The sequence below is a fragment of the Centruroides vittatus genome, unplaced genomic scaffold (assembly GCF_030686945.1).
Source record: "Centruroides vittatus isolate TY-2023 unplaced genomic scaffold, ASM3068694v2 contig_1401, whole genome shotgun sequence".
Taxonomy (NCBI): Eukaryota; Metazoa; Arthropoda; class Arachnida; order Scorpiones; family Buthidae; genus Centruroides; species Centruroides vittatus.
Genome location: NW_027120880.1, coordinates 25,322 through 44,150, shown reverse-complemented (window position 1 = coordinate 44,150; position 18,829 = coordinate 25,322). Strand labels below are relative to the sequence as shown.

General features: G+C 31.4%; 2 protein-coding genes and 1 long non-coding RNA gene across 3 annotated transcripts in view; 1 reads left to right on the top strand and 2 right to left on the bottom strand.

Annotated features, from left to right (window-relative positions):
- Positions 1-9,668, bottom strand: part of LOC136968134 (zinc finger protein 850-like) — a 62,374-nt gene extending 52,706 nt beyond the window's left edge. Inside the window, 3 exon segments of the mRNA XM_067262092.1 lie at positions 6,964-7,159; positions 9,334-9,521; positions 9,578-9,668. Of these exon segments, the coding sequence (XP_067118193.1) occupies positions 6,964-7,159; positions 9,334-9,521; positions 9,578-9,668 (475 nt within the window).
- A 1,357-nt stretch (positions 9,669-11,025) lies between these two features.
- On the top strand, positions 11,026-12,505 carry LOC136968133 (zinc finger protein 84-like). The gene has a single exon (XM_067262091.1). It carries the CDS (start codon positions 11,240-11,242, stop codon positions 12,503-12,505), a length of 1,266 nt encoding a protein of 421 aa, XP_067118192.1. The 5' UTR covers positions 11,026-11,239.
- Positions 12,506-17,947: 5,442 nt separating this feature from the next.
- On the bottom strand, positions 17,948-18,366 carry LOC136968156 (uncharacterized). The gene is made up of 2 exons (XR_010879612.1): positions 18,197-18,366; positions 17,948-18,054 (listed from the first exon to the last, which is right to left on the bottom strand). It is a non-coding gene; the product is annotated as an uncharacterized lncRNA (long non-coding RNA).
- Between the last annotated feature and the right edge of the window lie 463 nt (positions 18,367-18,829).

Here is an 18,829-nt window from a genome sequence, read left to right as displayed (position 1 = left end):
ATTGAGTAGCATAGTCACATCTTATTGTTTGATTGATAATTTTATGGATAATTTCCTCGTGCGCTCGTGTTTGTCACACTTCGAATAAGAAAACCATCAGATCTGAAAATAAACATTAAGAAAAAAGAATTTATTCAAGGATATAAAAGAGTTATATCTAGAGAATTCGCTTCGTAAAACTACAAGTCATGTCCCGAGTTTATAATTTCTTCTTCTATGAACTTTAAACGTGAGGAATGATACGTTACAGTAATAAAATAATTATGCTACACTAAAGAATTCGTAAATTGCAGAAAATAGAATTTCATAACCTTCAGGTCTGATGTTTAACATCTTATTCACTCGACTATGGAAGTTCGACATCCATTCACAACTTCCAGTCTTATAAGCTAAACACGTAAATTTTAAAAATCATTGTTTGGAACGACTCAGAAGTGGGTCATATTATTTAGACGAGAAAACATGTGTTTAGGGCTACTTGCTCGTCGAGCTTCGTTCGAATTTCAGAACTGAACTCTGGCCCTTTCCTTGTTATCGAATTAGTTTATCAAAAGTAGATGCACAAGCCGAAAAGGGTCGATTTTCCATATATGTAAATTAATATAGTAAACACTCGACTATAAATACATTTTGAGTGAATTTTCAGAATTTCCCTAACTTTTTAATTAAAATTTCCTTAGAAATCTACAATTTTAACAAAATTTCTCTTATCTTAATGCTCCGTACGTATAGACAAATTTTCTTAATAAGAGTTACTATCGCCGAGGGGTTTCCTCATTGTTCAGGAATTTATTCTTAGAAAGGATTCAGGCCACGTGTGGAAAAGGAACAAAAGAAACAGAATGTAGACGAACAGAATAGTGTAGTGTGGTCAAGACACTCAACTTGTGTGGACGAATTCTATTTCACTTATTATTTATTTTATTTTAGATTGAAAAAGACGTACGAAATAAGAAACACTGAATTTAACTCTTCTAAGAAGTAAAAGTGAAGGAAAAAAATAATTTCGGAATGATATAAGCTATTATTACAGTGAAAGAATCACCAAAAACAAGGTAAATAGAATCTAACTCAAAACTTTTTTCTAAGTAGTAGTAATTTCTTTTTTCTTTGCATCCATAATTCTAGTCCTTAGCTCAAATCGTTAATCACAGTCATGAAACGAAATTGTACTTAAACATTTTAATTTAGAAATAAACGTTCCATTACGACAGGCTTGGCCAACCCAAATTGTTTCGCGGGCAACTTTGATCACGCGTAACATTACGGTGGGCCACAATTAGGCAAACATGCTTTTAAAAAAGTAAAACAAATATAAAATGAATAAGGTTTTATTGTTATACCAAGAGTTCGTACTCGCACTTGCGCATTATAACAATGACACATGCAAATTTTCATTTATTTAATTGTTTTGTTATACACATAACGGGAAACAAAAGTTTTAATAGATATATAATATCACATAGCGGGCCACACACTTTAACGTGACGGGCCGCAGGTTGGCCAGGCCTGCATTACAATAATGGATATTCTATAGATTAAATGTTCACTTAATGAAGAATAAATATGAATGATTGGACTATAATCATGTTAGATATTTATATTTATTTCAGACTTAATTAAATTTATTTATATATTTTTTGTTATAAATTACTTTACATTTAAGTTTTTAGAGCTTTGACGATAAGAAAAGAATTAAATGTCATATCGTTCATTTAAAATTATCGACGATATTCAAATTAAATAAAATTATTACATAAAAGTAAAATTAATTATGAAAACATATCGACCTCTAGTAAACACCTGTTTATGAATATTAACAAGAATAAATTCGTTTAGAGCGGTTTTTCAAAGTGGTTTCAATGGACCAAGAAGGTCGTTGGAATCGCTAGTGGAATACGTTGCAAATTAGAATTAATTTTGGGGTGCATGGACGAGATGAAAGGTCCAAAAGAGGTTAAATAAAAAGTTAAATGATTGTGACTCACTTTCATTGTTAAGAGAGTTCAAAATAAATAACAATAAATAAATTGGTAGTCAATTTTAAGCTCTGACGTAAACGTTTGTTTTGCCAATAAAGTTAGTGCTAGAAAACTACAAATATTGTGTGTTTTAGATTTTATCGTCTATTTTTAAGCTGTTTTTTCTATCCAAAAGACTGTTAATTAAAAAATCTCATATTATCAGAAAGAATATTAAAAATAGAAAATAACTTGATAATCGTGTTGTAGTTAAAATTTACGCAGTTACTAAGTATTTTATAGTTACTTTTATGTTATAAATGTAATTTATAAAATATAATTAGAAATATAAATATAATATTGTAATTTATAAAAATATTTTACTATAACAAATCTCAATATAGAACAAGGTACTTTTTAATTAAAATATATTGTTAATTCTATACAATTTAATTTTTTATTTTATTTTATAATATATGAATCATAATAGAAATTATAATTTTATCTATTAAAACTATTTAATGACTAAAAATATATAAGTAATACATTTATTTTGGTCAAAAAGATGTTTTTATATTTAATTTATAACACAATCATAAAGATATAAAATTTGTTTCATTATATTAAACACTTTTCTCGAAAACGGGCAACCTTTAGCTAATAATCAATCAATCAATATCTTTATTCACAAAAAGGGAATTATCCCTGTTGCAGGGGGTTGTACAAAATTAACTTATAAATTTTCGTATTATTAAAACATTAACTGGATTATTAATATTTAACCATTTTTATACATTGGTTTTATATTGTTTCGTTATTAACATAAATAAAAACAGTTGTTTTAACAAACACAGTAATATAATTATACAATATTAGTGAAGTTATACATTGTTGGTATATTTAGACATATTGACATAGATTTACAACATTTTTGTAATCTTAATGAAATAATTGTACAGAGCATAGAGATCGTTTTTATTTAGATTATTTAAAGAATTTCTATAATCTTGGGATGAATCACTTTGGAATATTCGAGGAATGTTGAGAGAGTCACGCACATTAGAGAGGTTTTGACATTTCTGAAGTAAGTGTTCAATTGAGAAGTTATCGAATTTGCACCATGGACAATGATTGTTTGACAGGTCAATATAGATATTATTGATATAAAGGGAATATTTATTTAGACGTAATTGTGAAATTAGCCTTTTCACATTGAAGTTAGTTGATTTTATCATATAAGGTTGTACAGAAGGTATTTGTAAAATTTTTAAGTACCAAGGATGATAGGAATTGTGATTTAGACTATTTTGATCCATGTTTATCGATTGAGCGAAAGCTGATTCCATTAACATAGTATATCCAAATTTCCAGTCCTGAATATTATCTTTGAATAAAAGATCTGATACTCCAAAAGAATTTAGTATTTTATTTAGTTTAGTTTGCCAGAGTTGTATTGTGGTTGATTTAGTACTGCCTTTGATTATTTCGTGGTGCAAAAACGTAATATTACTGTCGGATTTGAATTTTAGACGATAGTAGAATTTAATGATACGTTTTAAGAATAATGGATAAGAGCAGATACGGTTAGTTTCGTGGCGAATTGCGTAGCCTGGGACTGTTCTTTCTAAGTGAAGCAGTTTGCGGAGAAAGTATATGTGAAATTTTTCTAATTTATATATATAGTCGAGACCCCATATTGGGGATGCGTAATATATGATTGGGTTAATGATTGCGTTATACAATTTCATATGAATAGCTAAATCGGAGGTTTTTAAGTTAGAATATAAGTTTAGCAGATTATCTGTAACAAGTTTTACTTTATTGTTCAAATACGAAATATGTGCTTTGAAAGTATGATTCCAATCGAATATTACACCTAGGAAATTGACTTCATTTACCATTTGTAGAGGTTGCTTGTCTAGATATATCGTTGTTTCTTTTTTGGAGATTTTACTATTCTTGCGGAATATAACGACTTTCGTTTTGGTAGGATTGATTGTTAATTGGATTGAGTTGAGGTAAGAATTTAGTTGATTAATTTTTCTTTGTAGTGATATTTTTGTCGGAGCGAAGATTGCAAGGTCATCAGCAAATAACACATAATGAAAGGTCCTGTCACCAAGTTCTATTCCATCTGAGCAATTCTGAAATATGTGATCAATTTCAAGTAAATAAAAATTAAATAGGTATGGCGAAAGAGGGTCACCTTGGAGTATTCCACGTGTTAATGTTAGCGATGGTGAGACGGCTTTGCCCTGTTTAATTTTTGCATTATAGTTTGAGAATAGCTTAGATATTGTGTTTGCAAATTGATTACCTGCTCCGTTAATTTTTAACTTATATACCAGTAGCGGGACAAAAACAGAGTCGAATGCTTTTTGGATGTCAATGAATGCAACATATATTTTTCTTTGCTTTTTTCTCAGATGAAGTTGTATTATGGATGATAGTAAGAAAATAGCAGATTCTGTTCCTTTGTTTTTGAAGAAGGCGTATTGAAATTTTGCTTCGAGGTCAGTTATTTTAGTCCAGTATTGGAATTTTGTAGCTAATAAAGATGTAAAACATTTCCTTAATGTTGACAGTAATGCTATAGGTCTATAATTAGTTGGAGAAGTTTTATCACCTTTTTTATGTATCATTGATAAATTTACTGAATTCCAGGAGTCCGGGTAGTTAGTTGTTTTGTACATAGAATTGAAAAGTTGTAGCAGTTTCACTCTTGCTTGATTTGACAATGTTTTTAGGAACTTAGTTGGAATATGATCATTTCCTGGTGATGTATTAATGCGAGTTTTATTTATGATTTCATCAAGTTCCTTGAGTGTAAATTTAGAATTAAGACATTCGTTGTTGGAGTTGTAGTTAAACATTAAGTTAGGTATAATTTGGGTAACAGGAAGGCGTTGATAAAATTTTTTCCAGGCTTCAAAATTTATCATTGAGTTATTGTCACATAAGTCAAATTTAAATCGGAATTTTTGTATTATTGTCCAGAAAGTTTTGCTATCATTGCTACTTTTTAGTAGTGTTGTTTCAAGTTTAGAAAGATAATTTTTCTTTTTTGCTTTAATTAGGTTGTTATAGGTTTGCTTGAGCTTTCTGTAGTTATTGAAATTTAAAGTATTTGAGTTTTCACGGAATGTTTTTAAACTTGTTTGCTTCATTTTTTTCATCTTGTAGCAATCTTTGTCAAACCATGGTTTTTTAAATTTGTTCTGAATGATTCTTTTATCGTTTTTAATTTGAATATAATCGTTCATTATTTGAATTATTTGGTTATATATTATATCAGAATTCAAATTTGTTATTTCTGGAATATTGTTGAATCTATTTTCGATTTCATTGGAGTATTTCGACATTTTGTAGTAGATTCTCGTTTGTTTATTGCACTCCTTAGTTGATGAATTTTCTGAGGATAGTAGAAATTTTGATATGGTTGGAAAGTGGTCTGATGTGTCTTGCGTAGTTATGGCGAAATCTAGACAGCAATCTAACATGTATTCAGAGCATATTGTTAGGTCTATGGTGGATTTGCCGTTATATTCAATACAAGTAAATTCAGCTGGATAATCAGGTTTGAGACGTCCATTTAAAATGAATAGTTTATGGTCTTTTATTATTTTTATTAAGTTTATTCCTAGTTTATTAGTAGTATTATCTTTGGATCGTCTGATATTTTGTATTTGATAATTAGGACCATTATAATATGAATCTGTCATTTCAGCGATTCTTGCATTAAAATCTCCCAGTAAAAGGATATATGGAGTTATATGTTGCCAATTTTCGATTATTTTAAATATTTCATTAAGTTTTGTCAGACAGTTGGGTGGAATATAGGTGATCATTACTATTATTTGTCGGTAATCTTTGTTGCCTAATATTGGTTTATTCATTGAAAGTAGGAGCAATATATAGTTGTCAGACTTTTTGATTTGTTGTATTTTACAGAGATGTTTTTTTAATAAGATACACAATCCACCACTTGGACGACCAGGGCCAGAAGGTTTACGTGCTGGGACTGTAATTGTTGTAAAGTTATTGAAAAAAGTAGAATTATAGAACAGATCCAGTATAATCCATGTTTCAGTTATACCAATTATATCAGGGTCATATTTTAATTGGAGAAGATTTAGTGATGTTATTTTATTCTTTAAGCCTTGACTATTCCAGTTGATGACAGTAGTTGGGATTATATTTTTGATAACTTTTTCCTGATGAGATTTATTTTGTAATGTATATCAGCTTGCTGATTCTGGTAAGGTAGAAAAAGGTAGAAAAGTATCCACATAAACAAGTTTTCCCGTATCGATATTAAAAGTTATTCTATCTCTGTTTATTTGTAGAATATCGTTACGTAGTTTGACTGAATGATTTTGTTTTCTTAATTCGAAATATATCGGTAATAAATTTTTCCTTCTTTTACGTGAGTCCTTGGTAAGGTCTGATGCGATCTGGATGTTTCCCCAGTTTTCCAATAATTTTTGTTGTTTCTTTGATATGAAGGAATTAAAAATTTGATCACGGGTCTGTTTATTACTAAGTGATATTCTGATAACAGAATTCGTTGATTTGGTTAATTGAGTTATATCAAGAATATCTTCCTGAAGTATATTGTGCAGGTTTAATGAAGAGTTAATAAATTTAAGAATTTCTGATTTAGAAATACTATTTGACGTGGGATAATTATATATTATTATATTATTATAGTGATGGTCGTTGATCAGGGTGTCCATTTTATACTGTATCAGTTCCTTTCCTGATTTTAGATTGTCGATTTGTAGTTTTAGGTTTTCAATTTGACTGTCCATTCTTTGGAATTGTATTTTATTCTCACGTATAGTTTCATGGATTAAATTCAAATCTTCTTTTATAGATTCCATTTGGGTAGATAGTTTATTATTAGAAGTATTAATAAGTTCCGAAATTTTGTACCATAGATCTGTTGTTAGAGTGTCATTCGAATTTGTCGAAGATGATGGATGGATTATATTGGACTCACCTGGTGAATTCTGTAGTCTTTGTGAAGAAGTGTCCATACGTTGGTTGTTGACTTCTAAGGATGGTTCTTGTGATTCTTTATCCATTAATAAGTTAAAATCCGTTATAAGTTTGGAGTTGGATGCACCTGGTTGAGACTTTCGACTTTCCGGTTTGGTTCTGTTAAGCGGAGGTCTACCTCGTTTAGCTGGTGAACGCTGCATATTAATTAATTATTAATATTTTTTCGAAAATGAAGATTTTTATACAGTTTTAGTAATTTTGGGTTAAAAAGATTAAAGAACAGCAGTAGTTTCTTAACACTTGTTGAACCACGAAGCAAAAGTCACCAACAGCTCCGACTGTCGAGCCACGCCCCCCTTTAGCTAATAATTTTAGCAGTAAATATTACTTTAAATTGGTAAATGTTTTATTTATATTTTGTTCTTACGTCATTATTCATAATTCAAGTCATCAAAGTTAAATTTGTAATTTTGCTATTATATACTTTTGTTGGGTATTTCACCTTGGGGTTCATGGTCAGGTTTTTTGTATGAGAAGGGGTCTATGGGCGTAATAAGTTTACGAACCATTGGTTTACAGCCGTGGTTATCAATCTTTTTGAACTCGGGAAACACTAAACTTTGACATTTTTTTCCTCGGAACGCTTAAAAACGGAAGACCCGTGTTCCGCGGACCATGGATTGAGAACCAATGGTCTAGTGAATGGTTTATATATTTATTTGGGTTTATTTGTAGATGTTACTTTTAGCTTAGATTAGTGAAGCCTGTAGTGTAGTTTTATATAAGATATATAAGTTATCTAAAAGTCATCTGTACCTCAACATACGAAACATCTTTATTCTAATTTATTTTTACGTATGTCTACGTTACACAAATATATTAATATTTTGAGAAAATTTCTTTTTATTATACACGAATAATACCGGGCGTCAAAAACGTCCAACTCTTTACTTTCCAACTTGTGTGGTTTTGATTTTTAGCGAGTATTAATTCTAAATTATGCCGCTGCTGCATACAGCGCCAATATGAAGAAGCTCGATTTCAGGTAGGGGAGACCGGGACTAGTTGTCACAGTTTTTAGTCATTTCTAGTTTTAGAATCTATAATATCAATTTATTTACGTTTAAGTAAAAATGTATACACCTACATATCTTTTGATTTGGTTTATAATAAATATATAAACATTCAATTATTTTTTGTCATAATTATTATTTTAGAAAGTGTGTTACCCTGTGACAACATACCCGTATACGGGGTATTTTGTCACAGAGTAACAGGTATATTATTACAGGGTATATAGTCTAAGTTCTCACATTTCATGAGTTTATTTTGCTTATGTTAAATTATGCGTAATATGACATTTACTCGTGCCAATTCTATAAAGAAAATAGATTACTAAATTACTATTATTTATTCTACGAAAGACAAGTAACGCGAATCTTTATATATTCTTTTCAGAGTCCCATTTGTGACAAACATAATATGGATTTACATCTGTACATAGCTCGTGAGATCAAACTCTCACCACAAACCAAACAGAAAATCTTTTCGTTCTCTTCTGATGAGTCAGTCTTAGTGACAAGTTGCCCCGAATGAACTTCCTTAACAAACCGGTTCATAGTTTCTAATTTCAAAATAGAAAATTCGATTGCTCGTAATGTACAGTACATATACATTAAGGACCCATCTAATAGGAAATACAGTTGTTACTCACCTTTTTCTAATTGCAATTTTTTAAACAGCACAAGACAGCATGCATCAAAATTTACGCGACTTGTAAATCTTTTAAACGCTAATTTACGGAAAACAATGCAACGGATATTATTCGAATTTTGTAATGACGTAGGCGAGCGGTAAATGAACCTACTCCTAAATGATGTGACCATTCAGTTTTGATTATATAGGTGATATTTGCACTGTGACAACATGACCCTTGTGACGACCAGTGGCCGGGCACGACCTACATTTGATGTGGGCAAAGTATGTGCATTTCGTGAGGCCCTCTGGTGGCGCAAGAAGACAGATTTTATAAAATAAAAAGCAGTTAAAACTGTCAAATTTTTATTCATAAAAATGCAAACTATCCAAAATAATTATCAAAGCAATGGAGTAAAAAAAATGCAAACTATATTCTTTTACTAACATTAAAGAAAAATTGAAATAAAAAGGAATTAAAGAAACAGAAATTTCTTCTTTTAGCCTTACTGAACTCCTTAATAATTGTACCGTAATTCAGCTTAGATGCCATATATGCTTCAATAGATTAAACCTCCAAAGCTGAAAGTCTTTCCTGACCCATTGTATTTCTTGAATAATTTTTTATTGGTTTTAATTTTGAAAAGCTGCTTTCAGCGTAGGCAGTACTTACCGGTATTGTTAACAAAATTCGAACCACAATGTGAATATTTGGGTAAATTTCTTTCAAGTTATTAACTGTAATGTATTGGAGAAGCCGTTTCACATCTTTATTCAAGTTGGTTAAATTTGGGATCATTGTTTGTAATTCTTCATATAATTCGTAAGGTTGGAAGTCACTGCTCTCACCCACTCGCAAGGCTGAGTGTAAATTTTGACAGTTTTTTAATATTTGCTCTTTTGGAATATTTTTTAACTTGCTTCGATCATAGAGAAAACCAAATTTTCAAAATGTTGATTCAAACTCATAAACCTCGAATCCCTATTGTTTACTGTAGAATCAATCATGGTGTTAAAAAAAAAAATCTGTTTCATACCGGCATTTGTAATACTGTATAGGTTGATCGCTGCCTTCATAATCGAACATTCTTTTGTCTTTGGTTATCCTTTTATTTTTAGTCTTTTGGCAGTTCATAACTGCTATTCTCAGTAAATTGACAAGCGTCAGACAAGGATTATTCGAATCCAGCGTGAAAGTAGCATAAACAAACAGAATGGGAAATACCCAGCTCTGGCTGGCGGGGATTTTCCGCGATAGCAATGTAACGCCAGCAAATGTTGCTAGACTAAATAAAAACAAATTTAGTATGTCAATATATTTATCGTTTTATGACGGGTAAAATTTTTACTTTTCGTTCACGGTTTTTAAGTAATGCATAAACCTTCGAGACGCGAGGCCGTAGGAGGTGGCCCACGTCGCCCACGCCTTTTGAAAGCCGAGAGCTTACTTTATATTGTTTTCGTTAGACTCCAATTCTCCGCGCCGTACAATACAACACACTTTTTGCTATATTATAATGATTTGAAATTATAAAAATTTTTAAATTATAATATAACATTACAGGTGGCAGCGCACACGCAGGTTTAAATGTTAAGAAACTGGTAGCTGCATTTTTAAAATAAAGTAATAAAATTTAATGAAAGCATTTATAATTAATTATTATCGTCATAGTCGAGGTTCGATTACCAGAGTGATTTCTGGAAAAATTTATTGTAAATATTAAATAATTAAAAAAGAGTATTTATATATTTTAAAAAATTTAGCGTAGAGAATGGAAATTTTAATCACTACAAAATACTTTGAATATGAACTAGTCTGATATTTAACATCGTTTTATTTTTTCCATTTAGCTAACTTTTAACCTGAAATTACAGAAAACAGAAACTAAAAAAGGAAAAGAACGAAATCCAGTCTTGCAAGAATGAAATCCACGATTCACTCTTTTCTACTCTTTCCATATTTCACGGTTAAGAATTTGTACTTTACAAGCTTGAACGTTGTAAATTTCTCTCATAGGAAACTTGCTATGAAGGAAGTATTTTTTTTATCTCAATCTTACCTATTTTAATGTTAAAAAGTCATACTAAACCAAATTTTATACAATTTATTCCATGTTTGTTGTTATTTCTTGCAGTTGTTCTTTGGATGAAACACAAAGTTTAGAAGAAAATATTCTCCAAGTTTAAAGAATAAATTGCATATTATATACTCTTTTACTTACATCGATGCACCTCATTTAAAATATAAACGAAGAAGCAAAAAATAAAATTCAATGGGAAAGCATGAAGAACATTTTAAAAAGAGTTTACAGAAATTGTTTACTTTAATATGTTGTCTCTAATTAGCTGTGGTTGAACATATTAGTAATATGATATATTTATACTCGAGCTTTATCATCTCTAAAATTACTTATTGTGTTTTGATGCAGAAATTTACTTTTAGATATAAAAATGTTTATTTCTAGTTAAATATTATTAGTGATTAATTATTGTTGTGATTGAAGAAAATTAATTGATTATACAGAGATAAAATCCTATTTATAACAATTTTTATAATTTCAGATAAAAGGAACCAAAAAATGTTTTCATGTAAACACTGTGAGAAGAACTTGACATCTAAACAAAGTTTGCAACGTCATGAAAGAATACATACAGGAGAAAAGCCTTACAGTTGTGATGAGTGTAGACGGAAATTTTCACGGAAAGAAAACTTAATTAGCCACCTTCGGACTCATACCGGAGAAAAGCCATACACTTGTGATGAGTGTAAACAGAAGTTTACAGAAAAGAGAACATTAATTAAACATTTTCGCACCCACACTGGAGAAAAGCCTTACACTTGTGATGAGTGTAAACAAAAGTTTAGAGAAAAGAAAACCTTAAGTAATCACCTTCGTACCCACACTGGAGAAAAGCCTTACAGTTGTGACGAGTGTAGACAGAAGTTTACACAAAAAGGAAACTTAATTGCACATCTTCGAACTCACACTGGAGAAAAGCCATACACTTGTGATGAGTGTAAACAGAAATTTACAGAAAAGGGAAACTTAATTAAACATCTTCGCACCCACACTGGAGAAAAGCCTTACACTTGTGATGAGTGTAAACAAAAGTTTAGAGAAAAGAAAACCTTAAGTAATCACCTTCGTACCCACACTGGAGAAAAGCCTTACAGTTGTGACGAGTGTAGACAGAAGTTTACACAAAAAGGAAACTTAATTGCACATCTTCGAACTCACACTGGAGAAAAGCCATACACTTGTGATGAGTGTAAACAGAAATTTACAGAAAAGGGAAACTTAATTAAACATCTTCGCACCCACACTGGAGAAAAGCCTTACACTTGTGATGAGTGTAAACAGAAGTTTAGGGGAAAAAAAACGTTAATTGCACACCTCCGGACCCATACTGGAGAAAAGCCTTACAGTTGTGATGAGTGTAAACAAAAGTTTAGACAAAAGAAAACCTTAATTGCACATCTTCGCACCCACACTGGAGAAAAGCCTTACAGTTGTGATGAGTGTAAACAGAAGTTTTCGCGAAAGGACAGCTTAATTGCACACCTCCGGACCCATACTGGAGAAAAGCCTTACAGTTGTGACGAGTGTAAACAGAAGTTTAGACAAAAGAAAACCTTAATTGCACATCTTCGCACCCACACTAAAGAAAAGCAGTACAGTTGTGACGAGTGTAAACAGAAGTTTTCAATAAAGGGAAATTTACTTGAACATCTTCGCATCCGTACTGGAGAAAAACCTTACACTTGTGACGAGTGTAAACAGAAGTTTACACAAAAAGAAAGCTTAATTAACAGCTTCGGCTCTACTTCGGAGAAAAACGTATAAATGTCAATTATGTGTAGAGAAATTCATTCGAAATACGGACCTAAATAAACATTACAATATTCACAGTTAGAAGCAATTTTTTCTGCGAAACTTATGATTTCTATTATGTATAACGATCAAAAGATTTAAATAAAACTGGTTTAAAATTAAAATGGTCTGTTGATTTCGTTGAATTTTTTAAAAGCTTCAACTAAGAAGCATCACAATATTCATATTCAGATGTATTTTTTTTAATTTTTAATTGTATTTGAAAAAACACAACTTTTTGTTAATTTACAGAACTCGGTATTTATTAGTAAATGGTTTTAAAACAAAATTTATAGTTTTTGACTTTGCAGAAATTTTCTATTTGCAACTTCAGTTCGGAATCTGAAGTGAAAATTTTGTCCGATATGTTTATGTTTACTCGTTTGTTTCCATGTGTTTTAACTTTTATTTATCTGACGGCACGCTTGAATGTATAATTAAACTTTCGCAGAAAACGTCACGTTAAAGTGTAAAGCTTTTATTTTCATAAAGCTTGCCCCTTAACATTGTTTCTTTGTACTTTCAGTAAATTAAAACAGTATTGTGGTTACTTTAAAAAGCAGCAGGTTACAACAATAGTTGTTTAAACGAATAATTTTCATTTACAGAAGAAAAGCAATTAACATTAACCCACTATTTCACCGACAGACGATTAGACTAATCGCAAAATCAACGACTATTTTAAATACAGGATTACTGATTTTGCATCCAGCATTTTTGTTAGGTATGCGGCTGTCACGTGCCAAAAGTTTATCTGCTGAAAGATAGAATGTGATGTACGATGAGACTACTTTTTCTCGTTGCCTATGACTATCTGAATTCTTGCTATTTTTTTTAACGTCTAGTGTGTGTAGTTCTTCGTCGAATAAAGACGTATAGAAGTTCTGTCTCCCGTTTACATCCTTGCTGGCTCAGTTTATCCAACTTTACCAACAAAAATTACTAACAATTTTAAGATTAGGCGTAATTCGGCATTAGTTACTAATCCACCAAATTCGGTCGGTTAGTGCACTAATCTTGGCAAACATGGCGATAAATTTCTCTTACTTTCCAGAATAAGTGTATGAAAACAAAATAATATAAAATTATTTTCGAATTTCATGCACATTAATTTGTGATCGATCCAATCCTATTGAAAACTTTGACGACCGACTGTTTATTGAAAGAACTGTTGTACATGTATGTTACGAAATGAAGAACCTCTCACGATGACGTAACCAAATAAGCAAATCGAATTCTATTAAATTTTGTACAAACGCGATGTTAATGAGGTTCATACTTCTCCCGTAGTTTATACAATCTGTTGCTAAAATATAAACATTTTATTATCACAAAAATAAGCATTCTCGCAATTTTTCCAAAATTGATTAATTGAAATAAGCCTTAGGCTTATATGAAGTCCTTTGGACGTTAAGGTTAGCAACTTCGATCACATGCGGTGCCATCACACCCTATCTAACACAGGATCACTTTACAAATATAAATAGTGGACTAGTATTAATCAGTAGACGTTGACCGTTATCTCTTCCGGGAGAGTCAAGGACTACTTTTGGTCAAGTTACTTCAACTCCCTTCGGCAACATTTTTCTCCTATCGGACCCGACGTTATGGTAGGAAAATTACATAATATGTTACCGTCGAGCAAACAGTATGATTTAATTGGTTTATGGGATGCGGAGTTTAATTATTTCGTCAGTTTTCTGCAAAATTTTATTCGATGGCAGATTGCCATTTGATATTCGGAATAAACAGTTTCTTAGACTTAACAGTAGAAAAAATTTAAGATATATTTTCAATCGCTGTCTACTTGACCATTGAAAGTGTGTCACTTTAGCCATTCGAGAATCGCGATAAACGTGGCAATCGTGGACTAAAATAACCAAATTCTTTTATGGTTTAGTTTTGATGTTTGTTATTAGATAGTATTTGATTTATATAACTACAAAGCTTACCTTTCGTAAGTGTTTATCACACCGAGCGTCCAATCTAACACATTTTAAAAATTCTCTAAATTGTGTACAGTAGAGGAATAAAGAAATTTTAAAATGTGGTAGATTGATTATTCGGGATGATAAATTCTTGGATATACGTAGTTATATTGCCAATCTTACACGTTTTCACCGGGTGCAAGATTTAGGTACCCCCTCTTACGAGATTAAGTACGGAATTTTTAGATGGGTCTTTGCGGGGTACGTTCGATTTCCCGCAAAAACACACATACACAAAAAAACCGCATCTAATATAGTACAGTAGAAGCCAAGTTCTTTATGGTAATTTTTAACCGACCTCCTCTGCCCCGCAAAGGAATTTTCAAAAATTGGTTTTTAGTGTGCATTCTTGTGACGTACTTTAACTCTGTACCAAATTTCAACTTCTAACTCCTAACCGTTTGTGCTCTGAGCATTGTTGTTATGATGATGTTGGGTTATGTGAGTTACAGTCGGTTTTAACACCGGCGGCTGTGTACTATGCCGGACCAGAGTCAAGGCATAGTAGCCAAAACATAAATTTAAAAAGGTTTATCAGTGTGTGTGTCTGTATTCAGGAATTTCTTTACAATATGACATGTTTATTATTATTTTTTTACAGTTAGTAAAGATATGAAGGATGAGAAATATTTAAAAGTTAAAAAGTTAAAAAAAAAGTTATTTAAAGTAAGATAATTTACTGCCAAACAGCACAAAAATATACAAAACAAAAGTTATCATAAAGGTGTCTGCTGATAAAATGTTAACTTAATGTGAAATATGCGCCTGAAGTGTTTGCATATTTCTTTAATATTAGGTCGTGTTTTTTGAAAGACATACTCTCATCTCATTTTCAAGGGTTTTTAGTCTCTTTCTCTGGTTTGTTTTAATATTTACGAGTGCAGAAACTCCAGTCTATACAAATAAAATGTCGAAAACTGCAATAAACTATTAAGTGCATAGAACCTTATATTGGGAATATATATTCCTTCCTAATCGTCATTTAAAATGAATTCAGACACATTTCTGAATGCTTTAAATTTAAACAAAAACTGATTAATATTCGTTACATAATTTATTGTCCTACACCTGATCACGTATGATGAATAAAATAATTATTTCAAGAGATTACTTACAAGATTTATCAAAAGAAAGTTATATTGTTTTTTATTATCAAGCAATCTTACATAAAATTAAAATTTTTGAAAAAAAAACCTTCTGATTAAATAAAAGTTAACTGAGATTACTAAGTAATCTTCACACCACAGTTAAACATATTAAATATATTATCGTATAGTGTCAAGTCTTCTTTTAGTTTTCGTGAAATTTATGAAATATTATTAGGCCTCGACTTAATGAATTAATCAGTAGAAAGTGGTTGCCATTTGCGATTTCAACAAAGTGGCAGGTGATCTAGTTACAAATTTTTCGACTCTAAAAGTAGGTTGTGAGGAAACCCGAGGTAGACAATTTGGCTATCCCTCGTATCACACGGGAGTTAGACCGAGAAATTACGTATTAAGCTAATGTGAGGACCACCATTCCGACTCCGAAAACATTTTTGTTATGTATTCGTTTATTGTTATATACGTTATCTGTATACTTTTAATTTTGATCACTTTATTCTAATCTTTTAGTTAATAATGTATTCTAATTAATCAGTTAAAAATTTTATTGCATTTTAAACTCTATGTGTATTTTATATTTCTTTTTTGTTTTGTCTGATGCAATTGTTAACTTTGGACAAGATATGGAAACGAGACCCGACCCGAGATTGTTTATCTATCAACCGTAAAAGAATTTCGCCTATTTTTTGTGATTTTACGGACTTCCTTTTCCAACATTTTAGTGATATCGATTTATAACAATTTAGAGAAACAAATTAGAACAACAAAATTATCAAGTAATTGTTATAAATTTCACAAAATGCGAAAGAAAAGACGAAGGGGAAGACCGTCGTTTACCCCTGTTTTCGATGGTGTCGGGTGACCGATGATATGCTATCCATGTTACATGGACGCATATTATTCTCCGTTGACCAGAGAGAAAGAAAATGCTAGATGACCAATCATACTTTCCTCAAACTACTTGAACCTCCACGGAACAAAAGCTTGATTGGTCTGAAACGAAAAATAAATCTGGATTGGACTGGATTAACAGTCTGACAGACTGGACTAACTGGATAGGGACTGACCGACAGAGCGACTTAGCAAGGAACTCCCCGGGGAGTTGGAGAGGACAGAGCAACCCAGTGACAGACGGAGAAAGCAACTGATCGACGGACCTACTTATAGACCAATTGAAGGACAGAGTAAAGGAGAAAAAGACGAAAACGATAACAGCACCAGGAGAGAAAGTGAAGAAAAAAAGACAACTTTTTTCCAGGTATGTTGTGAGTCGCGCAGTTCGGATATTCCCCATTAGTTACCCCCACTGTTTTATAGAGAGAAGTAGGCCGACTTCCTAAATCGAATTTTTTAATTTTTTTTGGTTAAAGTTTACCTAGGGAACCCCATTGACCGCGCTTCCGGTCGCCACTTTGTTTACTGTATTACGCACGCGTACTACGTTCAAAAACTTATGCAAATTATTAATATTTGTATAATGGTAATGAAAAATAATTATTTTCAGTTGTAGGGCCTACAGTAATACCTCGGTTTTCGTTGACATCGGTTTCGGTTTTCGTCGTTTTTTCGTGAAAATGTTTTCTCGGATTTCGTCGATGTTCCACGTGTCCTCACTGCTAATTTTGCGAAACCACGTGTTATCTCTCGTTGTGTGAACATTACCCTGCGCGTCTAGCCAAACAATGGAGGTATTCAAAATCTCAGCGTGCAGCCTGCATTTCTGTTAAAAATCTCAGATAACTTCCGGTTGCTGCCAGCGAGCTTTCAGCAAACTGCAAGCGGCTTGCATTGACAATTTCGAATTTAACTCATTTGTTGATGAATAAACCCTGAATAAATGAATATTCGGTTAGTACATTAATAGAATATTTTAATATACTAGTACATTTACGTAAGACGTCACATAATTTTTTAGTTGATAAAGTGTAATGTTAGGATTGATTTAATTATTTAAACTCATTAGGAAATTTTAAAAAATCTTCATCTCTATTTCTCTTTTTTAGAATAACAATTTTTCAATGACCTCATTAAATCAGTTCAAAAATCAATTTTAACGTGTTTTTTCTTCCCCCGAAAATCCAGGCAGTCAGCGTTTGTGTTTTCTACAAAACACCAGCAGTCGCATCATATCCAGTCAAGGGCGTCGCCGGGGGGGCGGCTGCCCTACCCTAGAAATTCGAAAAAATTATTTAAATGCTAAGTTTTAATTAAAAATAATCTTCTTAGGCTTTAAATAGAATTAAATAGCTTCTTAGGCTTGTTGTAAGTTTTAAAAAAAATGTTTTAATTAAGATATTTCTTTTCTGGTACATAGTAAACGATTAAAACTTTATGAATCGTTTTTATTTTACCTACATACAATTCATATCCTCTATCAATTTACATCATCTTACCCCCCCTGGCTCATTGGCTGGCGTCGTCCTTGGCTCTATGTAAGAAAGACATCTGTTATAAAATGCTGTAAACTCTTGTAGAATTGTACTGATAATTAACATTACTAAAATATTAACTGACGAGGGAAGTTCATAAATGTTCAAAAAAGAAAGACGTTGCAGCAAAGTTCAGAATACCTGTAAGTACTTAAGCAACCATAATAAATCACAAATCAATTTTATAATTTGTCGATGGTGGAAGACCTATAGAAAAACGTGGTAGAACCTGTGTTTACGTCTATGTAGATAGAGCAGTTTTAATGTTCTTAATAAGTGTGAAGCATATTACGAAGAGAGGACATTCTTTTCTTGTTCTGTGCAACAAAAAAAAATTATTTTACAAAAATATAGTTAAATTAACTTGTATTTTAACATATAAATGTAAACTTATTTAAAATTAAAATTACGTTTATATTAATTTAAATTACATAAAATAACGAAAAAATTACGTTAAAATAACATTTAATTTACCGAATTAAGCAAATTTTTTAGCATTTAACAACGTTGTTATATGGAAGCTTGACTGTACTTTAGAATTTCTTGTGTTTCGTTTGTACTAATGGTATCTATCATTTATATAGTGATAAAGATTCTGTGGGGTTGAGTTTCGTTGAACGTCCGAAGAGAAGAAAAGGTTACGGAAACTTGTACAAAATGGAACAAAAATGGATAGGTAAGGGGGATAAAAATTTCAAGAAAAATGCGGACGTAATTTATGGATAGCCCCTAACTCCTCAGAACAGATGAGATGTAGAGAAATGATGAGATGCT

Coding starts and splice junctions, on each gene's coding strand:
- LOC136968133 (XM_067262091.1), top strand. CDS start 11,240: ATGTTTTCATGTAAACACTGTGAGAAGAACTTGACATCTAAACAAAGT.